At 56.2% G+C, this 23,826-nt stretch overlaps 1 protein-coding gene across 2 annotated transcripts; it reads right to left on the bottom strand.

Moving 5' to 3' along the window:
- On the bottom strand, positions 1 to 22,503 carry MFI2 (antigen p97 (melanoma associated) identified by monoclonal antibodies 133.2 and 96.5). 2 transcript variants are annotated; one of them, XM_004675420.2, is made up of 16 exons: positions 22,388 to 22,503; positions 20,442 to 20,596; positions 19,284 to 19,383; positions 17,222 to 17,404; positions 15,393 to 15,549; positions 14,160 to 14,227; positions 11,536 to 11,723; positions 10,706 to 10,886; positions 9,921 to 10,072; positions 8,716 to 8,812; positions 7,665 to 7,859; positions 6,729 to 6,885; positions 6,567 to 6,634; positions 4,715 to 4,902; positions 2,609 to 2,810; positions 1 to 2,087 (listed from the first exon to the last, which is right to left on the bottom strand). In XM_004675420.2, the coding sequence occupies exons 1-16, from the start codon at positions 22,434 to 22,436 to the stop codon at positions 1,999 to 2,001; spliced, it is 2,229 nt and encodes a 742-aa protein (XP_004675477.2). In that variant the 5' UTR covers positions 22,437 to 22,503; the 3' UTR covers positions 1 to 1,998. The 2 variants fall into 2 exon arrangements, with proteins under 2 accessions (XP_004675477.2, XP_012589919.1); XM_012734465.1 differs by having other exon boundaries at positions 17,222 to 17,401; positions 22,388 to 22,497.
- Between the last annotated feature and the right edge of the window lie 1,323 nt (positions 22,504 to 23,826).

Here is a 23,826-nt window from a genome sequence, read left to right as displayed (position 1 = left end):
CTTTATTTTAAAAAAACAAACCATCCTCTTTTTTAGCACGAATACAGCAGTGGCCCCCTGCTGTCTCCTGACAATCAAACATCACACAGCACTCACGCAGGTAGGTCATGCCCGGTGGCCTGTAGTACAGGTGTCGCTTCCTGAGTTACACCCTGGCCCATGGCAGCCACACAGAAATATACTTCTCATTGCACAAATCTCCCTTAAAAAAATAAATCAAGCAATCATCAGGTCTGAGAAGAGACGAATCACTGACTCCCCCCAGCGTGGAGGGACGAAGCTTGGTAGCAGAGGCCAGCTCTTCTGGCCCCTGGAGGTGGGGTGAGGGGTCCCCTGGCGTGGTGGCCAGGACTCCTGCGGACGGTGTGACTGCGGCCAGAACGCTGCCAGCGGCCTCCTTCATTGCTCAGAGATGGAAGGGATCAGTCCCAACGCCCACCGGTGGGGGCGAAACACTGGAAGCCCGGCCTGTCATCAGCGTCCCTAAGGCCCCCGCAGACTGGGACACAAATAGCTCCAGGCCCACGCAGCTCCCAGTCTGCTGACGAGGGTGGCTTGCTCCTGTTTCTTCTCTTTTTCACTTTTCCAGGGAGCAAATTCAGAGTAAGAGCTGGCAGTTCTGGAAACTTTTTCTCGCTTCTCAGACAACCGTGGCAGTAATGGAGAAGAGAAAAGACCTTCTCCAGGCACTCTGCTGATTTTCACAGGGGTGGGAAAAGAGGGGCCTTCTCTGGAGTGAGTGGTCCTCAGGGCCCAGTTGGCAGGGCTGGCGTGGAGATGCCCGCTCACGCCGCAGACAGAGTCCCTCAGGACCTGTGGCTGCTCTATTCCTGGCAGCTTAGAGGGCTTCACACGGGCTTTTGGACCCTGGCCACCCCTGCTCCAGGCCTGCAGCTCCCTGGACAGTCCCCAGAGCTGCACCCTTTCCAGAGGCAACAGGGGCTGTTAGATACACAGTGTAGCTGAGGAGTGGAGGGCCTCAGAGCAGGGTAGAATTTATCTGAGGTGGACGCCAGAAGGAGGAACCTCAGGGTGGGGGTTCCTGCTGACGGGGCGTAACCCCAGCACAGAGCAGAGCATGCTCAGTTGTGGGGCTGCCCTCCTTACAGCAGACAGGTGTTTAGGTAGGGCTTTGGACCCACAGCCTTGCATCTAGCCTCTATACCTAGCAGAAATTCTGACTGAGGAGCACTTGCTTTACCTGCCGACCCCGAGGGGGTTTCATTCCTATGCGCCATCCCTTGCATCCCTCCTCTCCCCAGCCCAGAAAACAAGAGGTTGCCCTTGCCTAGAAGCTTTGCCTCATTGGAGGGCCTGGATGGAGCCTCATCTGCTGGATGCTTGGGTGGACAGACAGGGCCCTCGGGAGAGAGACTGGAAGGCCAGAGGACAGACAGAGCAGGGAGGGTGAGCTGATGCGAGGCGGGGGGCGGTCTACTCTCCAGAGGGTGGTGGGACTGGCATTGGAGAGCCAGGCTCCCTGGGTGGCTCAGCAGGGCAAATTCCAGCAGAGAGGGCCGTGTGGGAAGCCTGGGCGCAGCCTGTTTCCTTGGTAACTGGCCTTTTCCAAACCCAAGCCTGGTGAGGTTCCATGTGGTGGGAGCCTGCAGATTTTCAGGGAAGCGGCTGTGCCAGCCTGTGGGTGGGGCGTGACTGGGAGGCCGCCAGCTCACCACCTCAGGTAGCAGAGGGACAGGTGGTGCCTGGGAGGCAGAGGCTGAGTTCCAGCAGGAGAGACCTTGACGTGAGGTGGAGAGTCCAACTTGAGGTTGGGGGACTTTTCTTTAACATTCATCTTTCTTCCAGTTGGAAGCAAGCACAGAAACTTCTCTTTGGTATCGGAATCACGGCTCTGAGGAGCTTACGGTTTCGCACTCTCTCCCATCACACATTTCGCTCTGGGTAGTGTTAACTGGATTGACTGAGAACAGCTTTACGCACACAGACTTCCAAACAGGCTTCCATTCCAAGGGAGAATGAGGCCGCCCAGGAGCTGCTTCAGAGGGAGGCTGGGAGGAGGCAGGCCGGGAGGGACAGCGGGAGCAACATCAGCAGCAGGAGCAGGGACACCCTGGGGGCAGTGGCCGCTGAGGGGTTAAGCACAGGCAGTTAGGTCCTCCGAACACCCTGAGCCGCCTGTGTGGGACCTGACGCAACACAAGCCCATGTCCTAAATTCACTCCAGGCTGCCTCTTTTTACCCCAATTAGAGCTCTTCTTCCCCCTGGTTTCTTTACATATTCATTCCTTTCCAAATTATGCTGCATGTATATTTATGGAGTTGCCTCCATCTTCTCCAACAACATTATTTTTAGCATGTATATTCATTATCCAAAAACACAGCCTGTGTTTCTATCATTGTCTGCAGCCTTCCTGCTTAGATCCTCCTGGATGCTTCCCCTTGATGCTCTGTGAATTGGGGGCCTTTGTGCTGCATCCCTGAGATCTACGGCACCCTTCAGTCTACTAATGGTTCTGGGGGGAGAGGCTCAGATGATGTCAGGGGAGCGTGGCGGGGCACCCCTCTTCCTCCATGGAGGAGGGCCAGACATGTGTGAACCAGCCTGCCCAGGGCTGTGGTCATCGCCCACCCAGCAGGCCGGGCCTACCTGTGTCTGAGCACTGCTGCTGAGACAGTATCCCTTCCAGAGCCACTACGTAGTCGGAGCCCAGCCAGTCTCCATACGTGGTCTTCTCCCCAACAGGCACTGCCCGGATTGTGGCATCCTTGAAAAGCAGGTCTTGGCCGTGATAGTTGGAGGAGTCGAACATTTTGAAGCCATTCTTATTGTGGTCATCGCCAAACAGGTCCTGGGAGCATCACAAGAAGATCTGTGTTTCATCTGGACTCACCCTGGTCACCCACGTCCTCCTTATTGATTGTTTTACATACAATGAGCCAAAGAGCAAGGCCTATCGGGATACCCAGACACTGATTTGAAACCCTAAGTTGACAACTCCCCAGTCTCTGTCATCAAGAGGGGTTTGAGATAAGATGGGACAGTGGCCGCTACTGTCAGCAGGCCACTCAGAAACACCCTCCCGGCCAGGCCCTGGATACAGAGCCAAGTCTGACCATCACAGGAAGAAGGAGCCCAGGCATGAGAGGGGTGGGGACGAGACTGCCCAGTGTTTGCTCAGCCAGCTCAGCTGAGCAACCTTTGGTACAACACTTTCTCACACTCGCATGGGTGTTCCCACAAATCAAATGATTTTACAGAGTGCCTTGTGTTCTGTCATCAGCGCCTAGAGTAGAACCCTCCCTCCCAGGGGCCTAGAGACCGTGGCAGGAGCCTCTCCCTTCTCTGCTGAGCACTCCGGCTACAGCAATAGATGGTAGCGCCAGAAGAGCCACTGAAAAGACCAGAGGGGGTGTGGGAACTTATATTCCACCACAGAGGAGGCGCCAGGGAGCAGGGAAGTACCCAGCTGCCAAAGGGGCAGAGTGGCATCAGTCCTTCTTGGACTCTGGTTTTGTTTGAAAGCCATTCACCTTCTCCGCATCACATCACTTTAGAGGGTTTAGGGACCCCTTGGGGAAGTCCAGGGACCAGAGGAAAGAGCTCTGGAACTGGGGCAGAACCACCTGGCCCTGCTTCTGCGGGGCTTACAGGTGGAGGAGGGCAGTTCAAGCCCACATCAGTGTGGGTAGGGAGAACGGGGTGGGCTCCCTGTCAGACAGCCCGGGTTCAAATTCTAGATGTGTTTTGAAAATGTGGCCCAGAAGACTGCAGAGGGATTGGATGTGAAGCTGGGGGACAGTGGGGTGCCCATGACCAGCCCTGAGGAAATGGGAAGGTGTTCACTGAAGTCGGGGGAGGCCAGGGAGGAGAGGAATCCGACTTTGGATTTGAGATGCCTGCTTGAAATAAAGCTGAAATGTCAAGCAGTTAGTTAAAGAATCAGGTTTGAGACTGAGTGGTGGGGTGGAAGTCAGGTCTGCAGACGTATGCTTAGGAGTAGTCGGCACATAGAGGGTACTTAAGGAGCTGGGACTGGATGAGACCAACTGGTGTGGGTGTGGACCCAGACGAGGATTTAGGATTGAACCCAGGCGCCTCCAGCAGTTAGTCTGGGGAAGGGAAGAGGAACTAGCAAGGGAGATTGGGAGGAGTGGCCAAAAATAAGTGGGAGGAGAGTCAGGCAGATTTGGGGACCAGGAACCAAGGAGGAGAGAGCCCCCAGGAGGAGGGGTCGAACTTCAGGAGGAAGGGTGCAGCGTGCAGACTGGAAACAGCCACTGGGCTTAGCAGTGTGGTTTTCTGGGACCCTGACTAGGGTGGTTTCAGAGCCCTTTGGGGGTCTGTCTAGAGTGGGCTCCAGCTTAAAAGAGACCAGGAAAGTAACTGATGCCTGCAGAGTACACAGCCCTCTGAAGGGATTTTGCTGTAAAAGGGACTATGATTCTGGTGATGAGATGGTATGAGAGGGTATGCTTGTTTTTTAAAGATGGTAGAAATAACAGCTTGTTTGTACATTGCTGAGAATGGCCTAGCTGAGAAGGCAAAATATAGAATTTGGGGAGACAAAGGGGGTAGGTGCTGCAGAGATGTGCTTGGCTAAGTGAAAAATCACTGGGCGTCCCCCCGCCCCAGCCTTCTTCAGTTCTCCTTTGGTCTGCTCCAGTTAGACCGAGGCATCCCGGGGACTGAGGTCACCCCTCTGTTGCCCTCCCACTCCACTCCTGTGAACATGTAGTCCCAGCTCTGGCTCACCTGAGCCCTGTCCAGCAGTCCGTACACGGTGAAGATGTTGGTGTCGGGCCGGACCATGACGGCGTGGGACGGCATCTGTGCCAGATTGCAGGCTGCAAATTGGTACGCCTCAGCCCGGGCCCCGTTGGGACACAGCAGCTCGTAATCCTCCGACCTCAGCCTAGCAGCCCAGGGCTCAGAATTGTGGCCTGAGGAGCAGAGCAAGGAAGAGAGAAGAGTAGAGAGAGGCTACTGTCCTCCAGGGGCCCCTGATCCTTGACGGAGGGCAGTGGGCCAGCTCCCCAGCCCTCCATCTGTAAGTGCCCAGCTCTATTGCCAGAGCAAGAAACCCAGCTGGGCTCGAGTGCTGGCAGGAGCTACCGTCAGTAGGGAGTAGCTGCTCTGTCCTCGTGATAGTAAAGCAGGGCAGGTGTGATCACCCCCATTTTGAAAAATCTGGGGCTCTGAAACAGCCTCTGGCTAAGACCACCACCTGTTTTACAGGTGTCAGGCCTGAGGGTGGGAAGTGTTCCAGGAGGAGTGGATCAACCTCCTTCTGTAATGCCTGAAGCTCTCAAACCGGAGGCGGTATGACATCACAAGAGGACCCCTAGGAGGCAGTTCCAAGGGACCCTGCTTGCAAAGAAACTCATTCAGTGGCTTCAGGGTGAAGCCAAGTAATCTGCATTTTACACCAGAAGAGGTGGTTGGTTCAAGCACTTCCTGAGAAACACGACCCTCCCGAAGCACATTATTCCTTTGTCTTCTTGCCTTCAGTGAGTGGCCACACCCTTTTGCAGAAGAAGCTCTGGTGGACCCGAGCAGACCTCAAAATAAAGAAAAACTGAGCCCCCCGGGGAGACAGGTGTCTTGCTGCGGGTGAGCCCCGCAAGGCCTTCCTGACCACAGGCTCAGGGCTGGGACAGGCAGGGCTCATAGTCTCCTGCAGGAGCACACGGCTCTCTCCTCCCGGGGGTGACCCCCAGTCTTCTTGGTGTAACTTCGGCAAGGGAGAGATGAATGGTGGGAACAGAGGGAGCGCGGGGCCTGGGGCCTCCCCAGGTCTGTCGGAGCAAGGGGTCCGCAGCCTCTGTGACCTCGCTGATGTGGAATCTGGGTTTCGAGAGTCTAACTGGAGTTTTTTCCCTACACACCCCCCACTCCCCCTTTGGGCTATAGTTACGCTTTACTGTGCTGAGGGTCTAGGAAGACCTAACTTAGGGCAGAGAGGGAAAGACTGAGACTCCAGTGTGTGGGTTTCAAAGCCTACAGCCCCTTGCAGGCAGCATCGACAAGGCGTGTAGGCAGTGGGTGCTGGAGGGAAACGGCCCAGTCTTCAGCAGGATGGATTCCCTGAATGAGGGAGAACAGGCGGGGGGCCGGGGGTGCTGCCTGCGAAGGCCCAGGCGTGGGCTTTGGGTGTCCGCCTGTGAACTCTTTCCCAGTGGTGTCAGGAAGGTGACCTCACACGTGCCGAGAATGGGGTGCACCCTGCATGGCATAGGCGCTGCAGTCTTCTCTGTGCACGGGGCTGAGCTGCTCAGGACTGTAGGCCAAGCGCCCATGGGAACGGACGGCCCTGCGGAGGGGCCAACCCTCTCTCTGGACCTGTTACTGAAGCACCTCCCAGCGGCGGTCTTTCCAAACTGATGGCGTGTCTACCAACCCCGTGGGAGCAGGGATTTAGATTCCAGACCAGGGAGGCCGTCACGTGTTCCATGCATCTGGCTGTGTGGTCTGAAGTTTGTTTATACCAGGTGTCGAGACCCAGGGGTCTGCTGGACTCAATCATCCCTGGTCTGGGGCCTGGATCGTGTTGCGGGTGGGGAACAGGCCTGAAATCTGGCCCAGCCCCTCCGTCCCCCCCACATACCATCCGTGTTGTCGAAGACGGTGGTGTGCTTGACGAAGGCCACGTCCCCCGCATTCTCAACCAGGCACCTGCCACGCACACAGGAAGCCAAGGCAGGTGTCAGAGGAGGGTCCCGCCCGGCCTGGGCCTGGCCCCAGCCCACCCCCAGGCCCGCGGGGGTACCTGAAGGCTCCGCTGTCGCCATAGTACCGCTCCTGGCTGTTGCCCACACACTTGTTGCGGCCCTGCTCGTCCCCCACGCAGAGCTCACACAGCGAGGACGGGTAGTCCTTGGGGTTGTTCACGGGCACACAGCTGGCACTGAAGAACTCGCTCACCGCTGGGGCAGAGGGGAGGGCTGTGTTGAGGGGCCCGTGGCAGGAAGGGTGACCCGGGGGGAGGTGGGTGGCTCCCCCGCGGACTGCCTGCCCCTGCCTGGCCCTGTGGCTCCAGGGCACCTGTACGCCCCGCTGCCCGCTGGTCCGCAGGGGCACGTCTCCTCCTGTGAGCACTCAGAGGTGGTCTGATGCAGGAGGCCCTCACAGCCTCAGGTGAGAGGTCACCCAGCCCTGGTGCCCCCTTACCACCTCACAAACTATTTGGTTCCTGACAGAGCAACTGCCCAGGAATCTGAGAGGGGATCAGTCAATCCTCGCACCCTCTGTGTGCCCAGGCAGCACAAAGATCTCGCCAGCTTCCTACTGCACCCCTTCACCATGACTGTGCATGATTTAATACACAGGGCCCTGCTGTAGCACTTACGCAGACAGCTGACATGTTCTAACCGGGGCCCCAAATGCCCAAGGGCTGCTGGCAGGGGGGGCAGCCACGTGACTGGACAGTGATACAGCCAGGCCCAGAGCCCACTGCACTCGCCCACTCCCAGCCCACTGCAGCCAGTTCACTCTGGGAGGGGGAAGGGGTAGGGGAAGCAGGTACCCAACCCCCTGATTTCTTGTTCGGGCCAAGAATATTCCCCAGCCTCCCCGGAATGCCAAGCAGGAAGAGGACGTCTTTCCAGGGCTGCACTCTGCGGGGACCCAAGCCTCAGAGTTGGCTCCTGGCCCGGACACCCCCAAAGAAGAGTTTGCGTGTCTGTGCCCCTGTGGAGCGTGGCACCTGTGAGGACGTCGCAGGCTTTGGGCCGGATGAAGCCTCTGTGCACGAGGGCGCCCACCGGGATGTCCCAGCCCGAAGGGCTGCCGAAGCCCGAGTGACAGGATCGCTTGCCCCGGAGCTCGTCCAGGGAGAAGGCGTAGGAGCTGTTCCGCCTCACCACAGCCACCACGAAGTACGAGTTGCTCCTGTCCTCGGCTGGGGGGCGGGGGACAGCAGGCCCCGGTCAGGTGAGAGCCAGGGGCACGCCCCCTAGGGGCCTGTCCCTCAAACCATTTCCTCCCGTTGCTCTCTCAGGCCTTGGGGAGTCGCAGTGCTGCCCGGTCTGAGAGCCAGGAGGGTATTCGCTGAGCATGCCCGGCAGCCGGACCCCTGCTCGCCTCCCCTAACGACAGGCAGCCTGGCTCCACTCCTCAGACTGCTGACTTTCCCACTTCCCAGTAGTTCTTACCCAAAGGGATTCTTTTCTGCCCTTACACCCACATGGTATTTTTCTCACTTCCTGGGAGGAAGGTGGAGGCCCAGTTAAGGCTGCAGAAGCCTTTTCCCTGAGTCCAGAGATTTTTCACATGCAAGTGAATGGGACCAAAGGTCCTGGTCACCACCTAAGTGGACACTTAAGCAAAGGCCACTGGCAAGGTGTGCATGAGCGACCTCCCATGAGCTGCATGGAAGGCTGGACAAGTCTCAGGAGACGGCCAGGGCACGCTGCTCCAGGATGTGTGTATGGCCTGGAGTGCAAGTGAAGGGCAGCCTTTATAATTCTAAGAGTTTGCTTAAAAAAAGAGAATAATCTGCAGTAGAGTGTGTATGTGGAATGCAAAGCGTAATGCGTCGATTCTCTGACCCTTTTGAGAAAGTTTGCTGGTGCCTGCCAGACTTTCAATGACTGGGTGGCAACACGGGCCTGGGGCACCAGGGGCTTGCCTGAGACGGATGGCAGTCAGCCAGGGCCAGAGGCACAGAGGGAGAGTGGCCGAGCGGGAACTTGCTCATAGATATGAAAGCACCAACCACCTCCTGGCGGAGGCCAGGTGGCTGCGCCTGCACTCACGGGCATAGAGCTCCCCGGCCGCTGGAACCAGGCCGTATGTTTTCCCGGAGGTATAAATGTCCTCGCCACTCAGGGTCACTGCGTCGATTTGGCCGGCCTGGAGGAGGACAGGAAGAGGAGCCAGACTGGGAGAGGTTCCAGGATGCTCCGGGTGTTGGGTACCCCATCCTGCACCATCCCTTATGAAGAGGGGTGGGCAAGAGGGGTGCTTAGAATCCTGGGTGCTAAAACCAACCGCCAGCAGCATTTCTGTTTGCAGGCGACTATTTCATTCTTTCAGCTATTATTGAGGTTTCCTGATATTAGCCTCATTCTGAGCAGGTCAGGGTCTGCCAGTCAGAGGCCTGTACCATCACCCCAGTCCCTGGCCACAGCCCGATGAGTGAGCCATGCCTTAAAAGAGGCAGTCTCGGCCCTCCCTGGTGGCGCAGCGGGTTAAAGCACTGCACTAAGAAGCTGAAACCACTTCTGCATGAGTTCGATTCCCGCCTGCCCCGGAGGTGACCACATGGCGTGGCAGACCTCTCCTGACCATCCGCTGCTCCCCTCACCAGTGTACTTCGTCGATCTGCCTGTTCTGCTCCCCACTCTGTCTCTGGTGAAGCCTCTCGCCACCCCTGAGCCTCTGGCCTGTACCCCAGTTCTGTATGCACAAATAAATAAATCTTAAAAAAAAAAAGGCAGTCTCTGGGCCTCTGTGAGGAGGCTCCAGGTTGAGGGACTCTTCCCTCAGACCCTCCTGGAATTTTCTGGGTTACCGATGCCCCATCCTGCTTTCCATTCTGAAACCTCTGGTAAGGTGGCTCCTTAGATCCCGTAAGTTCTGATGGAAGAGTAGGGGGTGAAACTGGACACCTGTACCCCAGGGAGCTTCAGAGGCGTGGAGGTGTGATAGTCGGTAACAGGCAACGGCATTGCTATTTTCAGCCAAATGGTGCATCTCACATCTCAAATGGGCCAGTTCATGCTCCTGCTCCCCACTCAGTGAGAAGGCCTCCTTGGGGTCCCCTGGGAGAAACAGCCTCCTCTGCCCTGTCTCCAAAAAGCGGGAGACTGATCCCTGGAGTCCTTCCTTCTCCCCTTTCTATGAGGTTGTCAGTGGAGACCTTCTCTCCACAGGCTGTCCCTGAACCCTCCGGACCAGGACAGGGGCTGGTTAGCACCCCCCCCCCACCGCCCACCACGCCCTCCAGGCATGGTCCCACCTGGATCTGTTCCATGCAGTGCTGGGGGGAGCTGGCTGACACGCACTGGATCTCCGGCCTGAGCTTCTGCCGGCTAAAGGCCACAGCCATGTCTCCACACTTCTGGATCTCAGGAGTGGACAGCACACACCAGCGCAGGTAGGGGGGCAGCCCTGTGTGGGTGTGAGCATGTGGTCACACGCCCTGGGTGGGCCCGAGCATGGGGGGGAGGGCCAGTGCCTCAGCAGGAAGAACTCAGTCCGAGTCGAGGGAAATTCTGGCCCTCACCCTCCTTAGCTGCTCATATTTAATATATGAGCCTGTTTCCTCACACAGAAAGGGAGGCAGGAGGTCTGAGGCAGATCGAGTCAAGTAGCTGACTCAGGCCTGGCAGCCTGTTTTCTTGGTGGCAGATGGAGGGATGTGGGTTGGGGGCTGCTGGCAGGAAGCCCATTTGTAGACAATGCCTGAGCCAGGCCGTGGTCATGGGGTGTCAAGGAGGAGTGCCCCATGGAAGGAGAGCGACAGGCCTCGAGGACTTTGGCACAGAGGAGAGGAGACCTCAGAAAGACAGGTCCTAATGGCCTGGACCCCGCCCTCTGGGGCAGGCAGAGCTTCCAGGGTCACAGCAGGCCATCTGATCCCCAAGAGTCTTCCTTCCCGAACCCCAGAGATGGGAGATGGAAGCAACAGGTTCCCAGGGAGCCCAAGAGGTGCACTTCCCGCGGTGAGTGCCCCCCAGTCACCTCTCTAGAAAGCCCTGCTTGCCAGGCTGGGGTGGTGGGGGAGGAGACAGGCGGACTCACGGTTGGGGTCACACAGGAGGCCCTTCATGGCGTGCAGGTACTCGCGACCCAGCCACGCCTCGTAGGTCTGCGTGGCGATGGGCACCAGCTCTGAGGTGGTGTCTTTGAACAGCAGGTTCTTCTGGCCATAGGCCTCAGAGCTGAACATTTGGAAGCTGCTGCCCTCATGGCTGAACAGACGCTATGTGTCAAGGGGGAGGGGTGTCGCTGGTGAGGTGCTGAGGGGGCGCATCTTTCCTCTCAGTCAGCCCCACCATCTCCCTGTGCCCTGTCCGGCGCCCGCTCCGAGGAGCGTCACCAGCCTTCCTGTGTTTCCCCTGCATCCCGCCTGGTCACACTCAGTTGTCAACTGTGATATGTGGCCCAGGTTGTCCTGAGAACAGGCAGTGGGGCTGGGCAGCGGTGGTACAGAGGGGAAGAACAAACGCAGTGGGTATGCCCAGCAGGGATTTCAGAAAGCATATCAAATTAAAATTAATTAAAGTTGCACCTTGACAGTTATTGGCTGTGTCATCTTGTTGACTGGCTCATATGTTCGTTCTGGTTTTGATTTTAGGAGCCACACTAAGGGGCCCCTGAGCCCCCTGGTTTCCTGTCTCGGGCCAGCCCTTTTCCTTACCACTGTGCAGCTGGTCTCTCCTTCACACTGACCTGACCTGAGGGGGACTGCACAGGCCTGGATGCCCAGTTGGAGTCTGTCCCAGAGGACGGTCTCCGAGTCCTGCCTTCCGAGCCCACCAGGAGCCCAGCACTAAGCCTGAGCTCCCAATCTGGAGTAAGACGAGGCGGTCCGGTGTCACCCTGGAAGTGCGTGGGTGCCTTCGACTCACCTGGCCTTCATTGAGCAGCCGAAAGATGAGCCCCCCATCTGTGTCAGCCCGGACCACCACTGCATGAGCCGGCACCCGGGCCAGATGGCATCGCCTCCACTCGGTGACGTCAGCTCGACTGCCATCCCGGCACAGCAGCTCGAAGTCCCGTGACAGCAGCGTCTGGTCCCAGGAGGGCAGGGTGTTCCCTGGGAAGATGGGGAGCTGGAGATGAGCTAACTCCTGTCGTGGGAGGGCTGGGAGAAGGCCTTGGGAAGGACCAGGAGAGGGAGCCTGGGGAGAGGCTCCTTAGGCCACTGTCCCACAGTGAAATGAACTGTGTGAGGAGGTGAGAACCAGGAGCACCAGGAGGGGAGAACCAGAACGACACCAGGAGGTGAGGACCACGACCCAGAACCCAGGCTTCAGCAGAGCTTGGCGGCTTCACGCTGTTAGATCAGGTCTTTCAGTGGATTGTGCTCCCTGATACCTACCACAATAAAGTGGACTGAAAATAATAGAAAACATGGAAACAGAATTGCTCATTAAAGAGAATGAGGAAGCGAACAAGAGAAGTGTAGGATGAGGGAAGAAGCGCACCAGGAGTCCAGGATGCGTTCACTGCTGTCACTGCCCATCACACTGGCTGAGTGGAGGGCAGGGCCAGTGGTGGCTGGGGTAGGCATGGTGGACGTGAACCATGAAGACTCCAGCAGCACAGGGGCCTGGAGAGCGAAGGGTGGGCCTCCAGGGGGGTCACTCACACTGTTGACACTGTGGTCTATTTCCTCCAAGTCCCTTTTTCCGTTCTGATTTCTAACCATTTTTAATATAGTTAAGGACATCCTTGAAAGGCAATCTTGGATTGTAATTTTTTTTTGATGGACTGATTTAAAGTATTTCCCCGTATTATTGGAAACTTGCCATAAAATTCATTTGTAAGGAAAGCAAGATTTATTTGAAAGAGTGACTCTCCCTACCCATAGGAATATTAAGAGGACTGTTAAAATTGTCACTAAACAGTGCAATCAAATAACCACAGATGGTGCTACATTTCTATGACTTTTAAATTTTAAAATGAGGGGGTTAAACCTCTGCTAGGAATGAGGAGGGGAAAAGAATTTGTGGGATCATGAAAATTCTGTTCACTCGAAAGCTATTTAAAAACCAAAACCAAAACTAAGAGAGTAATAGTTTGGAAAACTCCATAAAGGTCATTTTTAATGATTGCATGATAATTTAAGCACACTCAACAATTACTCACCGTCATTCTCTCCCCACTCCCCAACTTTCCTCTATTTTTAAACTGCTGCAAAACCTTTGTATAGAACTCTGGGGGATCATTTGGTCTTCCCATGAGAGAAATGGAACACTTATGTATTTCGATCTGTCCCTCCTATTTTCACGGATTAGGGACAATTAAAGTCGTATTATTTCATTATATCAGACATTTATGTCAATTCCACTCTTTTGTTCTTACCATTTTTTTTTTTTTTTTTTTTTTGTCAGGGGACCTATTTTCATAGTATCATCCTACTTGGGAGACAAGCCTCTATGCTTTCTCCTCTTAGATCACTTTCTTCTTTTCCTCAAACCTGGTTCTTATTACTGCCTTCATAAATGTTACACTACATGATTCAAAAGTCAAAGCTTCACAAAAAAAGATGATGATTTAAGGACAGTATGAGACATTCTGAAGTAGATGAAACTAGAAAGATAAATAAAGGTTTGACTGGTGGCTGCTGTTTGGGGTTGGAGAAAGGACAGAAGATTTGAAGGAACTTTGGTGGTGAAGATTCTGTCAGTTACAGGAAACCAAAGAGATCTAACAACTAATTCCCATGTGAGATCAAAGATTAGATATCCTGGGTTGAAGAGGGATAGCTAGTGAATCTGGACTATGGACTGTGGGTTACATAATAATATTGTCTCAATGTTTCCTTTCTGGTATTTGCTAATGTACTGTGGTAAGTGGCTAGGTTGGCATCTCCTTTCTTAAGAGATACCTATTAAAGCACTACAAGTGTAGGATACAGAAAAATGAACTCTCAAAGGGTTAAAAGAGAACACCTGTATAGAAAGAATGTGAAACCTACCTGGCAAGGGCTGAAAGTTGGAATCTGGGTCAAAGAATCAATGGGGGTTCTTTGAGTTATTCCTGCAACTTTTCTAAAACTCAATTATCCCAAACAAAAATTTAAGTGATTCTGGCATAATGGATGGCACATAACACCAACCCCTCTTTAGTTAAGTCTTAGCCAGGGAAAAGAGATGGCTTCTTCAGACAACAGCAGAGAAGTGCCAGGAAGGAACGGTAAGAAGCGCTAGAGCGGAGATTTGAAAACTGTTTTCCAAAAGCAGAACCTGATCTTTGAGTGGAAACAGAACCCAGTGCCAAACAGAAATCAGAGCAGGGCCAGGCTGCTCTGAGCGCCCCGGCCCTGAGGAACAGCTTGAACTCAAGGGTACCTTTGCACAGATGGGCACTCTGAGGTTTGTGTGTCACCCAGAGACTGCCCATCTCCTACCAGAGCTCCTGCTACAGGCCGCCCATCCAGGGTCCTGCCTGAGGCAGCTCCTGTCCCCATCAAGGAACAGTTCTGGGGCCCACGCCCTGCTCCTGGGGCACCCTGACCCCCACTCACCATCCGTGTTCTCCAGCACCGTGCTGTGCTTCACAAAGGCCACTTCCCCGGCCCCTTCTGCCAGGCACCTGCGAGCAAACATCAGTGAGTTGGATGCTCAGAGAGCCCCTCACCCTCAGCCCCCTGACTCTGTCCACCTTCCGCCTCTGGGGGTCTGGCTTGGGCACGGGGTGTTGTGTTGGGCATGGGTCTCGCAGTCACGCAGTCCAGAGTTCTGGCTCCCTAGTTTGTGGGTTGTGTGGCTTTGCCAAGTTGTGCAGCCTTCCTCGCCTCTAGAGGTATACAGGGGATGTGAAAATGGCTCCCCATAGGGAGCAATCCCTTGTAGATCCTGCTTAGCCTAGCTCGGGCCTGAAAGGAGCTGGCACTCAAGTGGGGGCAGCCTGAAGGCATGGTGCTTTGAAGATGACTCTGCCCTGCCTCAGGGGCTGGGCCTGGATCTCCTTATGTCCCCAAGAGTCCCAGGGAGTGGGGACAGGGCTTTATGTATCCTCTATATGTCTCTGCCCAGGGAGGGAGGGAGGTCAGCACCTACAGGGCGAAGGGGCTGCCTGGGTCCCCAAAGTCAGGAAATAAACAGGAGCTGGGCTGGGGGCTGGCACCAGCAGGGAGGGGTGGGGGAGGGGCATTTGCGGGGGCTGAGGACTGCATTTGCCGGGATCTCAGCCTGCAGCACAGGCACCCCCCCACCCCAGCCCCCCCGCAGGTCCCCTCCAGGTGGAAACACTGAGGCCCAGGTATGGGAGGGCCTCAGGGGGCTTCCTTCCCTACGTGGTTCCTTATTTGTGGGCTGGCAGACATGCACCACAGGCTGTTAGGGACTCCGTTTAGGATCCTTTTGTGAGGTGATGGAAAGTGCGAGCTTGAGCCAGACAGACACGTCAGCCCTGAGGGTCAAATTCCAGGGCCCCTGCACCAAACCCCCACTGTCCCCCCTGCTAGTCTGAGACACCAGGGTGGGAGTGGCCAAGGCTGGTTTTCCATTTCCCTCTCTTTTAGTCCTCACCTCTAAATACACCAAACATTGACTTTATGAGCAAACGCACTCTGGCTTATTCCGGTATGATGTTTTTAAACTAACCAGATACACAAACTATATAAAGGGCGCTTTGATGAGATGCAGCCAGTGTTGCCTGCCCCCCCTCAGGCCTCCCTGGCCTCCCACAATAAGGTGTTTTTCCCCAGCTCAAGGCCAAACCCCCCCCCCACTCAGCCCCACCCCACCTCTCTCACCGGAAGGCCCCGCTGTAGTCGTAGTATCTCTCCAGGGGGCTCTTGTCACACACTCCCTCCCCAGCTCCATTACCCCTGCAAAGCTGGCAGAGGGACTCGGAGTAACTGGTCTCTCCTGCACCAGGGACACAGCTGCCCCCAAAATAGTTGCTGACAGCTGCAGGAAGGAAGGAGAGGTGGGTCAGTTAGCCCAACCGCACAGCGCACAGCCTCAGGTCTCCACCCAAGCCCCAAGGGGGCCCTGAGGCCCCTCTGCTCCTGACCAAAGGGCTGGGTTCCCCCGGGGCCAGTGCTGGACACTCCAGGGTTTAGTCTAAGGGAAACCAGAGAATTCGATCTGATTCCCAGACTGGGGTCAGAAAGGTAGCAATAGGCATTATTTAAAAAGGGCTTAGGGGAACGGAACATTCACCCCCAAATGGTCATGTAGGACAACTGTGAAAGGGACACTATTCTCACTGCAGCTTTCATTTCAAAATCAGCTATATATAATCAGTGAAAGTAGGGAGAGGAAGAAGTGCTTACTTAATGAATATAATTAAACGGATAGACCACACTTCTTAGAATACGCAAGCAAGGGAGAAGGAGGCATTGTGGGTGGAGGGTCTGGCCTGCCATCAAAGACCCCTGATTTTACTCACTCTTGGGGCCAGTTCTAGGTTTCTATTGAAATTAAGCACCTTGAAGTGCAATTTTTTGGGTCTCAGTGAACATTCGACTCCCTCTCATTTTGACTCTTTCAGGTTTGCGAGCAGGTGTGCGTCTGGGCACCCAGCACCAGAGGTGCTGAGCTGTGGGGTGGGGCCGCAGTGAGATGGGTTCCCTGCAGGAAACAGACCCGTCCATGCCCTGCGTGAATTATCTCAGTCCGCACCGCACAGTGAGGTGAAACAGTTCCCATGTCACAGTGCAGCAAAGTGAGGTTTGATGCGGTAGAGGAATTTCTGAGGGCAGGTCATGAGCCGCAGGCAGGCCCAGATGTTGGCCCACGTTCTGGACAGTAAAGTTGGGCTTGCAAAGTTGTGCTTTCCAGCCTCCCCCACGCTGCCTCAAGCCCCAGAAGCGCTGATGGTCCAGGGAGCAAACAGGCGGTAACACACTCATGGGAAGGGACTCGGGACACCCCACACTCCTCTCAGGGCTGGACCCCACGAGATGTGGCTGTGTGTCAGGGCCATCTCGTCAGGGTACCGTGCCTGATGTGGAGAGCAGGTGAGCCGGAGGAGAAGCCCAGGCATTCGAAGCAGGCCTTCTGCCAGGCACCCCCAGGCTCCACCTCACTTTCCCTGTGCGTTTTATTCTCAGCAGCCCCTTGGGATCACTCCCACCTTCTTTCCCCAGGAGCATCTTCCTCCTGCAGACCTATGCCTGGACTTGTGGGGAAGCAGCAGGGCTCTGATAGCCACTTGTGAGCTTCTTGGGTGCACGTCAGCCATTTGCTTGGGTCCCGAAAAAAACCAAGCTTCTGATCCAGAAAGCCGAGGACGTCTTTCTGGAAATAGGACCCACACGGGCGAGAGTCACTGGGGGACCTACCCCCTCCCAACTGTGGATTGGGCCGTGCACTTGGCTGTGTCTGGGGACACTGTGATGAGTGAGGGGGAGTGAGAGCCCTGGAAAGGCCAATCACCAGATTCAGACGGTGCCACACCAGGCTGGCCAGCACGGCAGGAGGGAGTGAAACCACCACCGAAACCACCACCGGGCGTCCAGGAAGGGCCCTGAGGACGGTGGGCCTGTGCGGCTCCCCCAGGAGGTAGCTGTGCAGGCAGACCTGGAGGGGAGGGGCAGTGAAGAGCTGGGAGGCCCAGTGGGCCAGAAGCCCTCACCTTGGAGCACGTTGCAGCCCATCACAGAGAGGCGGCCGCTGTCCACCAGGTAGCCCACGGGCACGTTCCAGCCCACCGTCCTGTTGATGCCCGTGTGGCAGGACTTCACGCCCCTCAGGGTGTGGATGGTCACGTTGGAGCTCCTCCTGACCACAGCTACGGCATAGTAGGAGGTGCCCACTTCTAGAAGGAGGGAAAGAGCAGGGAGGGCAGCAAGGGAGAGGCCCTGAGAGCGGCTGCGACCTGTCGGAGGTGGGTCAGGTGTGGCACCATATTGCAACCACTGATGGCCAGAGGGCTCGTTTCACATCTTCTAGCGGGACTCCGCCTTCCTCCAGCCTCATGTGCTGGGTAGCTCCTTGCAAGATGAATTCACTAGCTAGCTTCCCGCCTTTCTTCCCAAGCCAGTGGGCACTTAGCCAGGAGCACGTCAGTGCACACCAGGAGGGCTGTGGTGGCTGAACGCAGGAGTCACTTATAGGTCTCTTGCTCCCTGAAAGTCTAGATCTTCAGAGAACTTAGAGGGTTTGAGGAAGGGCGACTGTGGTTAGGGGCGATTGTGGTTAGAGGAGTTGGGGGAAACAGGGAGGCAGGGCAAGGGATTCCCCTAGATTATATAAAGTGGTTTCCCATTGCTGAGGGCAGAGGAGCGGGGAGAGAGAGGAGGAGAGAACAGTGTGTTCCTGTATCACTCAAGGTCCAGAACGGGGTGCATGAAGGTGGGGTGTGCAGCTTTGCAACATGTGCCAGATGTGGCCCCAACAGTGCCATGAAGACAAGACAGGATGACTCCTTATGGGGATGGAGGATCAGAGACCTCCCTTCTCTCTCCTCAAACACACACACACACACTCACTTTTCACTCACACACATTGCTGGTGCCCTGCACCCCTAGAAAACAAAGCCAGTGCTATTCTCTGCACACCTGGGTCTGGTCCTGGACGCCGAGGCATCCTCATCTGGTCCCACCCTAGGCTCAGCCACAGGGCCCTTTCTTTCCAGTTCCTGGAACACACCAAATTTCTTTCCCTGGGACCCTTGTCAGCGCTCAGCCTAAACGGCCCTCCTGTCTACCCTCTTTCAACAGAAACATTAGTTCTCCGGCATGGCCTTTACTTTCTTCACTGGGAACTACACTTTTGCATTTATGTGGTGCTCTCTGACTCCTGCTCTTGATGGGCAGGCTTGGCTCCGTGCTCAGGCCTGGATGGAGCAGGAAGGCTGGTGGCCTGCAGGTGGGACTGAATCCCGTGTCATCTGGCAGTCATTGATTTGACAACAGTGAGACCCTGTGCTGTAGTAGACAAAGGAAACAGGAGGATCAGAGCTTGGTGGGGTGAGCCGGTGCTCTGGTGTAGACAGGATCTCTCCAGGCAGAAGAGGCTTGGAGGTGTCCCCAAGCTGGACTGTGTCCCCAAGCTGGAGGGTGGGCAATGGGCAAGTAGAGGTGAGCAGCCTGAGCCAGCAGTCTGCCTGGGGAAGGGCAGGGTCTTGGGCAAAGCAACTCACCTGCCCAGCATAAACTGTGTCAGGGTCACACACACTGGCTCTCAGGAGTGACTGGGCAGGTATCATGACCACAACTTACGGTCAAGAAAATGGAGTCTGTCCAGGGTCACAGAGGGCCCCAGGAAGGGGCAGAGCTGGGATCGTTGTTGAGCTCTGCAGCAACCAGTCACCCCCTCTTGCTGAGTCCTGGTTCCCTCCATGTTGCTTCTGACAGCGCTGCTAAAGTATGTGGGGAGCTGGTCCTTACTGAGGTTCCCTGCACCCCAGCAACTTGCCCAGAACCAGGCATGGGACCGTCCTTTGGTAAACTTGGGGGGGATTTCTGGGTTCTCCACAAGGAAAAACAGACTCAAGCTACTGTTTCTGGCACTGCTATCCTTGCAGAGTTCAAGAGAGTTCACAGATGGGGATCTGTGAGAGTTGGTCCGGCTGTTTCTCATGTATGGGGTACCTGTGTGGGCCAGGCTGGTGCCCAGCTCCAAGGCTGCAGGGTGGGGCGAGACCGCAAGGACACTGCAGAGGGGCTTCCTTTCTCCTCCACTGACTCACATACCTTGATCATATACTTCGCCCACCACAGGCTTCAGGCCGTGTTCCTTCCCTGCCTCATAGATGGCTCCTCCGTCCAGAGTGATGGCATCAGCTTCCCCTGCCTATTGGGAACATGTGGGTCAGCCCAGCCTGGCTTGAGCCAATCTGGGAGCACTTGGGGCCACCCATCAGTCTGCCCAGGCCCCTTGAAAAGCCCCGCTGGCCCACACCAGTCCTCTCCTCGTGTGGGGAGCCCTGTCCTGTCCTCCCCCAGAGCCTAGGCGGCAGCATTCTTAGCCTGAGGCCTTGCTTTGGTTTTCTTACTATGTTATTTTTAAAAATAGTATTTTTATGGAATTTATAATATATGTACCTAGTTTACTAAAAAGATAGTTTATATAGTGAAAAGGGGTCGCCTTCACTTTTCTGCTTGTCAGTCTACTGCCTCCCCTGATAACCTGTTTCTGGGATTTCCTCTTTAAGCTACAGACTAATCTTTCCCTTTAATTTTAAAATATAAGTGTCTGTGTGCTACCTGAGGCTATAGAATTGGTTTCTGCTTCACAGTGGAGCCTGTGAGTCTGTGGCCCCACGTGAGTCTATGAATGGGTTAGGTCTTGGCGCCAGTGGAAGAGAAATCCAGATTCCCTATGCTTGATCCCGAGGCTTTACCTCACACCTTGACTGCCATTAAAGCACTGTGTGAGTATCACCAGTGCCAGGTGAGCAGACACGCCCCTCTCCACGCACCCACGCAGGACCTCTGGCTCCTCTTCCTGCTTCCATTCAAACCACACAAACCCCCTTCTGGAAAACTCCATGGCAGAGTGAGTCATCACACAGGCCAGGAAGGGTGCCCACTCTCCGGGCTCCCTTGGTGGGGGCAGCGTCCCTACTCTTCCTTGTGGAAGGAAACTGCCTCTCAGACACCTTTCCCACTGCCGCCCATCCGAGCCAGGCCCCTTCTTGAGGCCTCCTTGTGCCTGGCCCTGGCGCAGGCAGGAAACAAACTGACCCTTGTTGCTGGGGAAACTCAAGAGATCTTATTGCTGTTCAGGCAGGGGGGACACTGGCGCCCTCCCCAGTGAATGAGACTGTTGTGTGCTCCCTCCTGACTCAGAACCCTCTGGTCTGGGTTGGTGGTGGCCAAGGAGGGCAGAACGGAAGGGAGAGGACTCACCGTGATGAGCTGGACACAGTGGTCAGCTGAGGTACTCTGTATGCAGAGGAGGGGGGGCTGGATCCCGGCTTCCTGGAAGGCGTTGCTCATGTTGTTGCATTTCTGCTGCTCTGGATCTGAGGTGGTACACCACCGCACCTCCATCCCGCTGAGCACTGGGGGCAGGGGACAGTGAGGCCAGCTGCCCTGTCCCCCCCATCCCCCACCATAGAGGAAGGGTCCAGCAGTTCCAGCATAGAGGAAGACGACCACCAGTCCTGTGCCAGACTTGCTTTCCATCAGAAGGCACCAGGCAAAAAGAGGTGTCACAGACTAGGAATGGAGAGGGCTTGGGGGGCAAAGCCAGGAAGGCCATGCCCCTCCAGGTGCTCAGGGCAGACCAGTGCCCGGCGACCTTTACCAGGGCAGCAGCTCAGCTGCCCCACCCCTCCTTGCTGGCCTGGAGCACAGCCTGGGTTGTAGAAGAAGCACCAGCTGGGGGTCCTGGCTGCCTTTGTGACTTGACAAGTTCCTGCCCTTCTTCCAGCCTCTGCAACAAGTGGGGTCTCTCACTCAAGGAAGCCCCCAGGTCTTCCTCAGGAACCAGGACAGGAGCCCGGCAAGTGGTTGTAGATGGGCTGCCCCTGGGGAGCTTTGCAGTTCTTGGAACATCTGTGATTATGCCCCAGGCAAACACACCCTCAGTGACCACAGAGCAGGCTCCTGCCTCAGGGAGGCTGATGGGTAGCCAGTTGGGTCCAGTCTCTGCTATTCCAGTTGACTTCAGATAAGTTATTTGCTCTCTCTGAGCTCTTTTTGTCATTTGAGAAAGCACATGTCAACACAGTTATGTATGGTAATTATTATTTTTCTGAAAAGCATTTGTAGCATTTAATAAACTTTTTTCCATGTGACTTCAAGCTACTAAGTCTCCCCCCTCTCTGCGACCCCCCTCCCCCTACCTACCCTTAATCTCAGCGTTCTACTGAAGAATTTGGCCTTCTTTGTGTGGTAATTAAACCTGAGTGGGAAGTCAGGGTACACAGGGCCTCAGGGGACCTCTGCATAGCTCCCTCTTGGTGAGGACCATTTTGGGTCTCCTGAGGGAGCAGGTCAGAGTCCCCAAGGGTTCCCAAGCTGGAGGCCGGACCCATAGAGGGCCAGAATTCCCTTAAGCTGATGCCTCTGAAGGCCTAGGCTCCTCCACCACTGACCCTGCCAGCCAGAGATGCCAGGGAGGCCTGTGCTTTGGGGTAACTTGTGGTTTTGGGTCCAGTTCCCCCTCGTTATCCTCTCCCAACACATGGCCCCCGTTGGGTTACTCTCCCATGGACGTCATCGCTTCCCATCCCCATCCCAAGGGACAAGGCTGCCGGTTTCTAGTTTCCCTTCAGCCACCTCCAGTTAGTTCCCTGAGAACCGCTCCCCGAGATGTTGCCCGCACTCCTCTGGGAACCGGGGGGCGGGACCCGAGATCTGGTGGACCCCTCCTCCGCACCGCCCCCCCAGCCCACCCCGAGTGCAGAGTCTGGGGTGGGGTGGGGTGGTGTCTGTGCCCCTAGTGTCCAGGGCCTGGGGTCCTCTCATGACGGCTCGGGCCGGGCAAGTGGAGTCGCTCTGGCCCCCAAGCCCTGCTGGGTTTCCACGCCTCTCTAGAGCATTCTCGGTCCCGAACCACCCCACAAGCCAAAGTTCTCCCCTCCGCGCCTCTGCCTGCGCGTCTCCTTGGCCTGTGAGAAGCTCCGCTTTCTCAAGGCGGGGCGCGACGCCGCCTCCTCCGGGAAGCCCTCCGGACACCACAGCCGGCGAGGAGAGCTGACTCCTCCACTACATCCGCGCCGGGGCGCCTCTCCTCTCTCTGCTGGAAGGCGCGGGCGCAGGGCACACTTCCCCGCACCCGGGCCGCCCCTGCGGGACCCCCAGCCCGGGCTCCTGCTCCCCTCGGTCGGGCGGCGGGCGGGCCTCACCAGTGCGCAGCGCCAGGAAGAGCCACAGAGTCACGCTGGGGGCCCGCATGGCGGGTCTCGGGCTAGCAGGGCCGGGTCGGGTCTAGGTCTGGGGCGGGTGGGTCAGCAGCAGCCGGTGTCCTCCACGCGCTCCGTCCTCCACGCGCTCGCCCGCAGCTACTTAAGTGCGGCCGGGGCGTGCCGCGGCGGTGTCCACACCCCTAGCGGCAGCCACCCAGGCCACACTGCACACCTGGGGAGTTCAGACTGGCTTTGGCCTTCTTTCTGGCGCCCCCTACTGGATCTTCGGTCGGCTCGGGGGGTGGGGGGGTTGGGGGCGCGAGCTGAAACTGCGCGGGGCTCCCAGGATCCCGGGTGCTTCTAATCTCTGGACCAAACTGTCCTTGAGAGTCAGGTAGCTGCTCTCTGGGATCTGATGCCCTCAGCTCGCAGATGTCCCAGGACTCTCCCTTCAACAGTCGACCCCACATTACAGAGCGTCCTCCCCTCCACTGGTCTTGGAAAGACCCCAGGTATCATGTGTGACTGGAGAGGGAAAGATATGGAAGGGATGGGAACTCCAGAGTGAGCCGGAAGGAAGCTTGAAGGCCTTGAAGGCTCTCTCCCAGGGCAGTGGCGCAAAGGACTTGGGGACCCAGGATGGACCTAGGTAGATGTGGTCCCAGCCGGGAGGGAGTGGTGTTGAGTCGTTGCCCAGTCTGGGCGGCTTCCTCTCCTTGGCTCAGAGGGGAAGTCCAGTGCTGGCTCTAGAGCCCTGGTTCCTGGTTCCTGGCTCATTTCATCATGCTTTGGGAGTGGGAAGAAGATCAAGTGGGGGGAGGTGGAGGATCAGGAAGGGGTGAAAGAGAGAGGAGAGGAGGAGGAAAATGAGGAAAGTTGAAGGAAGTAGGTGGTCTGTTGTCTGTGGTTTGCAAAGTGTGGTTCCCAGTGTAGCAGCAACAGGATCACTTTGGAACTTGTCAGAAGTACAGGTTCTCAGGCTTTTGATTCTGGTGTGTATAGTTTGAGGACCACTGTACCAGCTAGGCTAGAACTATTGTCTCCACGTGTTGGGGACCTAGTGAATGGCCTGCAGAAATTATTCTCAGTCATTCATCTTCACTTCATCTTTTAGCATCACCCCCACAGGAGTACACAGGAATGAGGTCCTGTCTATCTATGCTCCAGTCAAGAACATAGGTTCCCAAGCTTCCTGGCTCCTTCCCTCGCCCCATGAAGCTGTCATCTGTCACCCGCTGAGATGATCCATGGCGGTTACAGAGACTGGCTTTCAGGAGGCCAGAGTTCTGGCCGTCCGTTATCACTGACTCATTGTGTAACCTTGGGCAAGCTCATTCTCCTCTCTGGGCTTCAGTTTCCCAAATGTAAAAGGTAGGCCATGTTGCCGCTGATGTGTTTTCTTCTCCCTCCAATATCTGACCACACTGGAGAATCTGAGG

This window comes from Condylura cristata, unplaced genomic scaffold, assembly GCF_000260355.1.
Source record: "Condylura cristata isolate star-nosed mole 26May11 unplaced genomic scaffold, ConCri1.0 scaffold00003, whole genome shotgun sequence".
NCBI classification, from domain to species: domain Eukaryota; kingdom Metazoa; phylum Chordata; class Mammalia; order Eulipotyphla; family Talpidae; genus Condylura; species Condylura cristata.
This window is presented reverse-complemented; position numbering and strand designations above follow the sequence as displayed.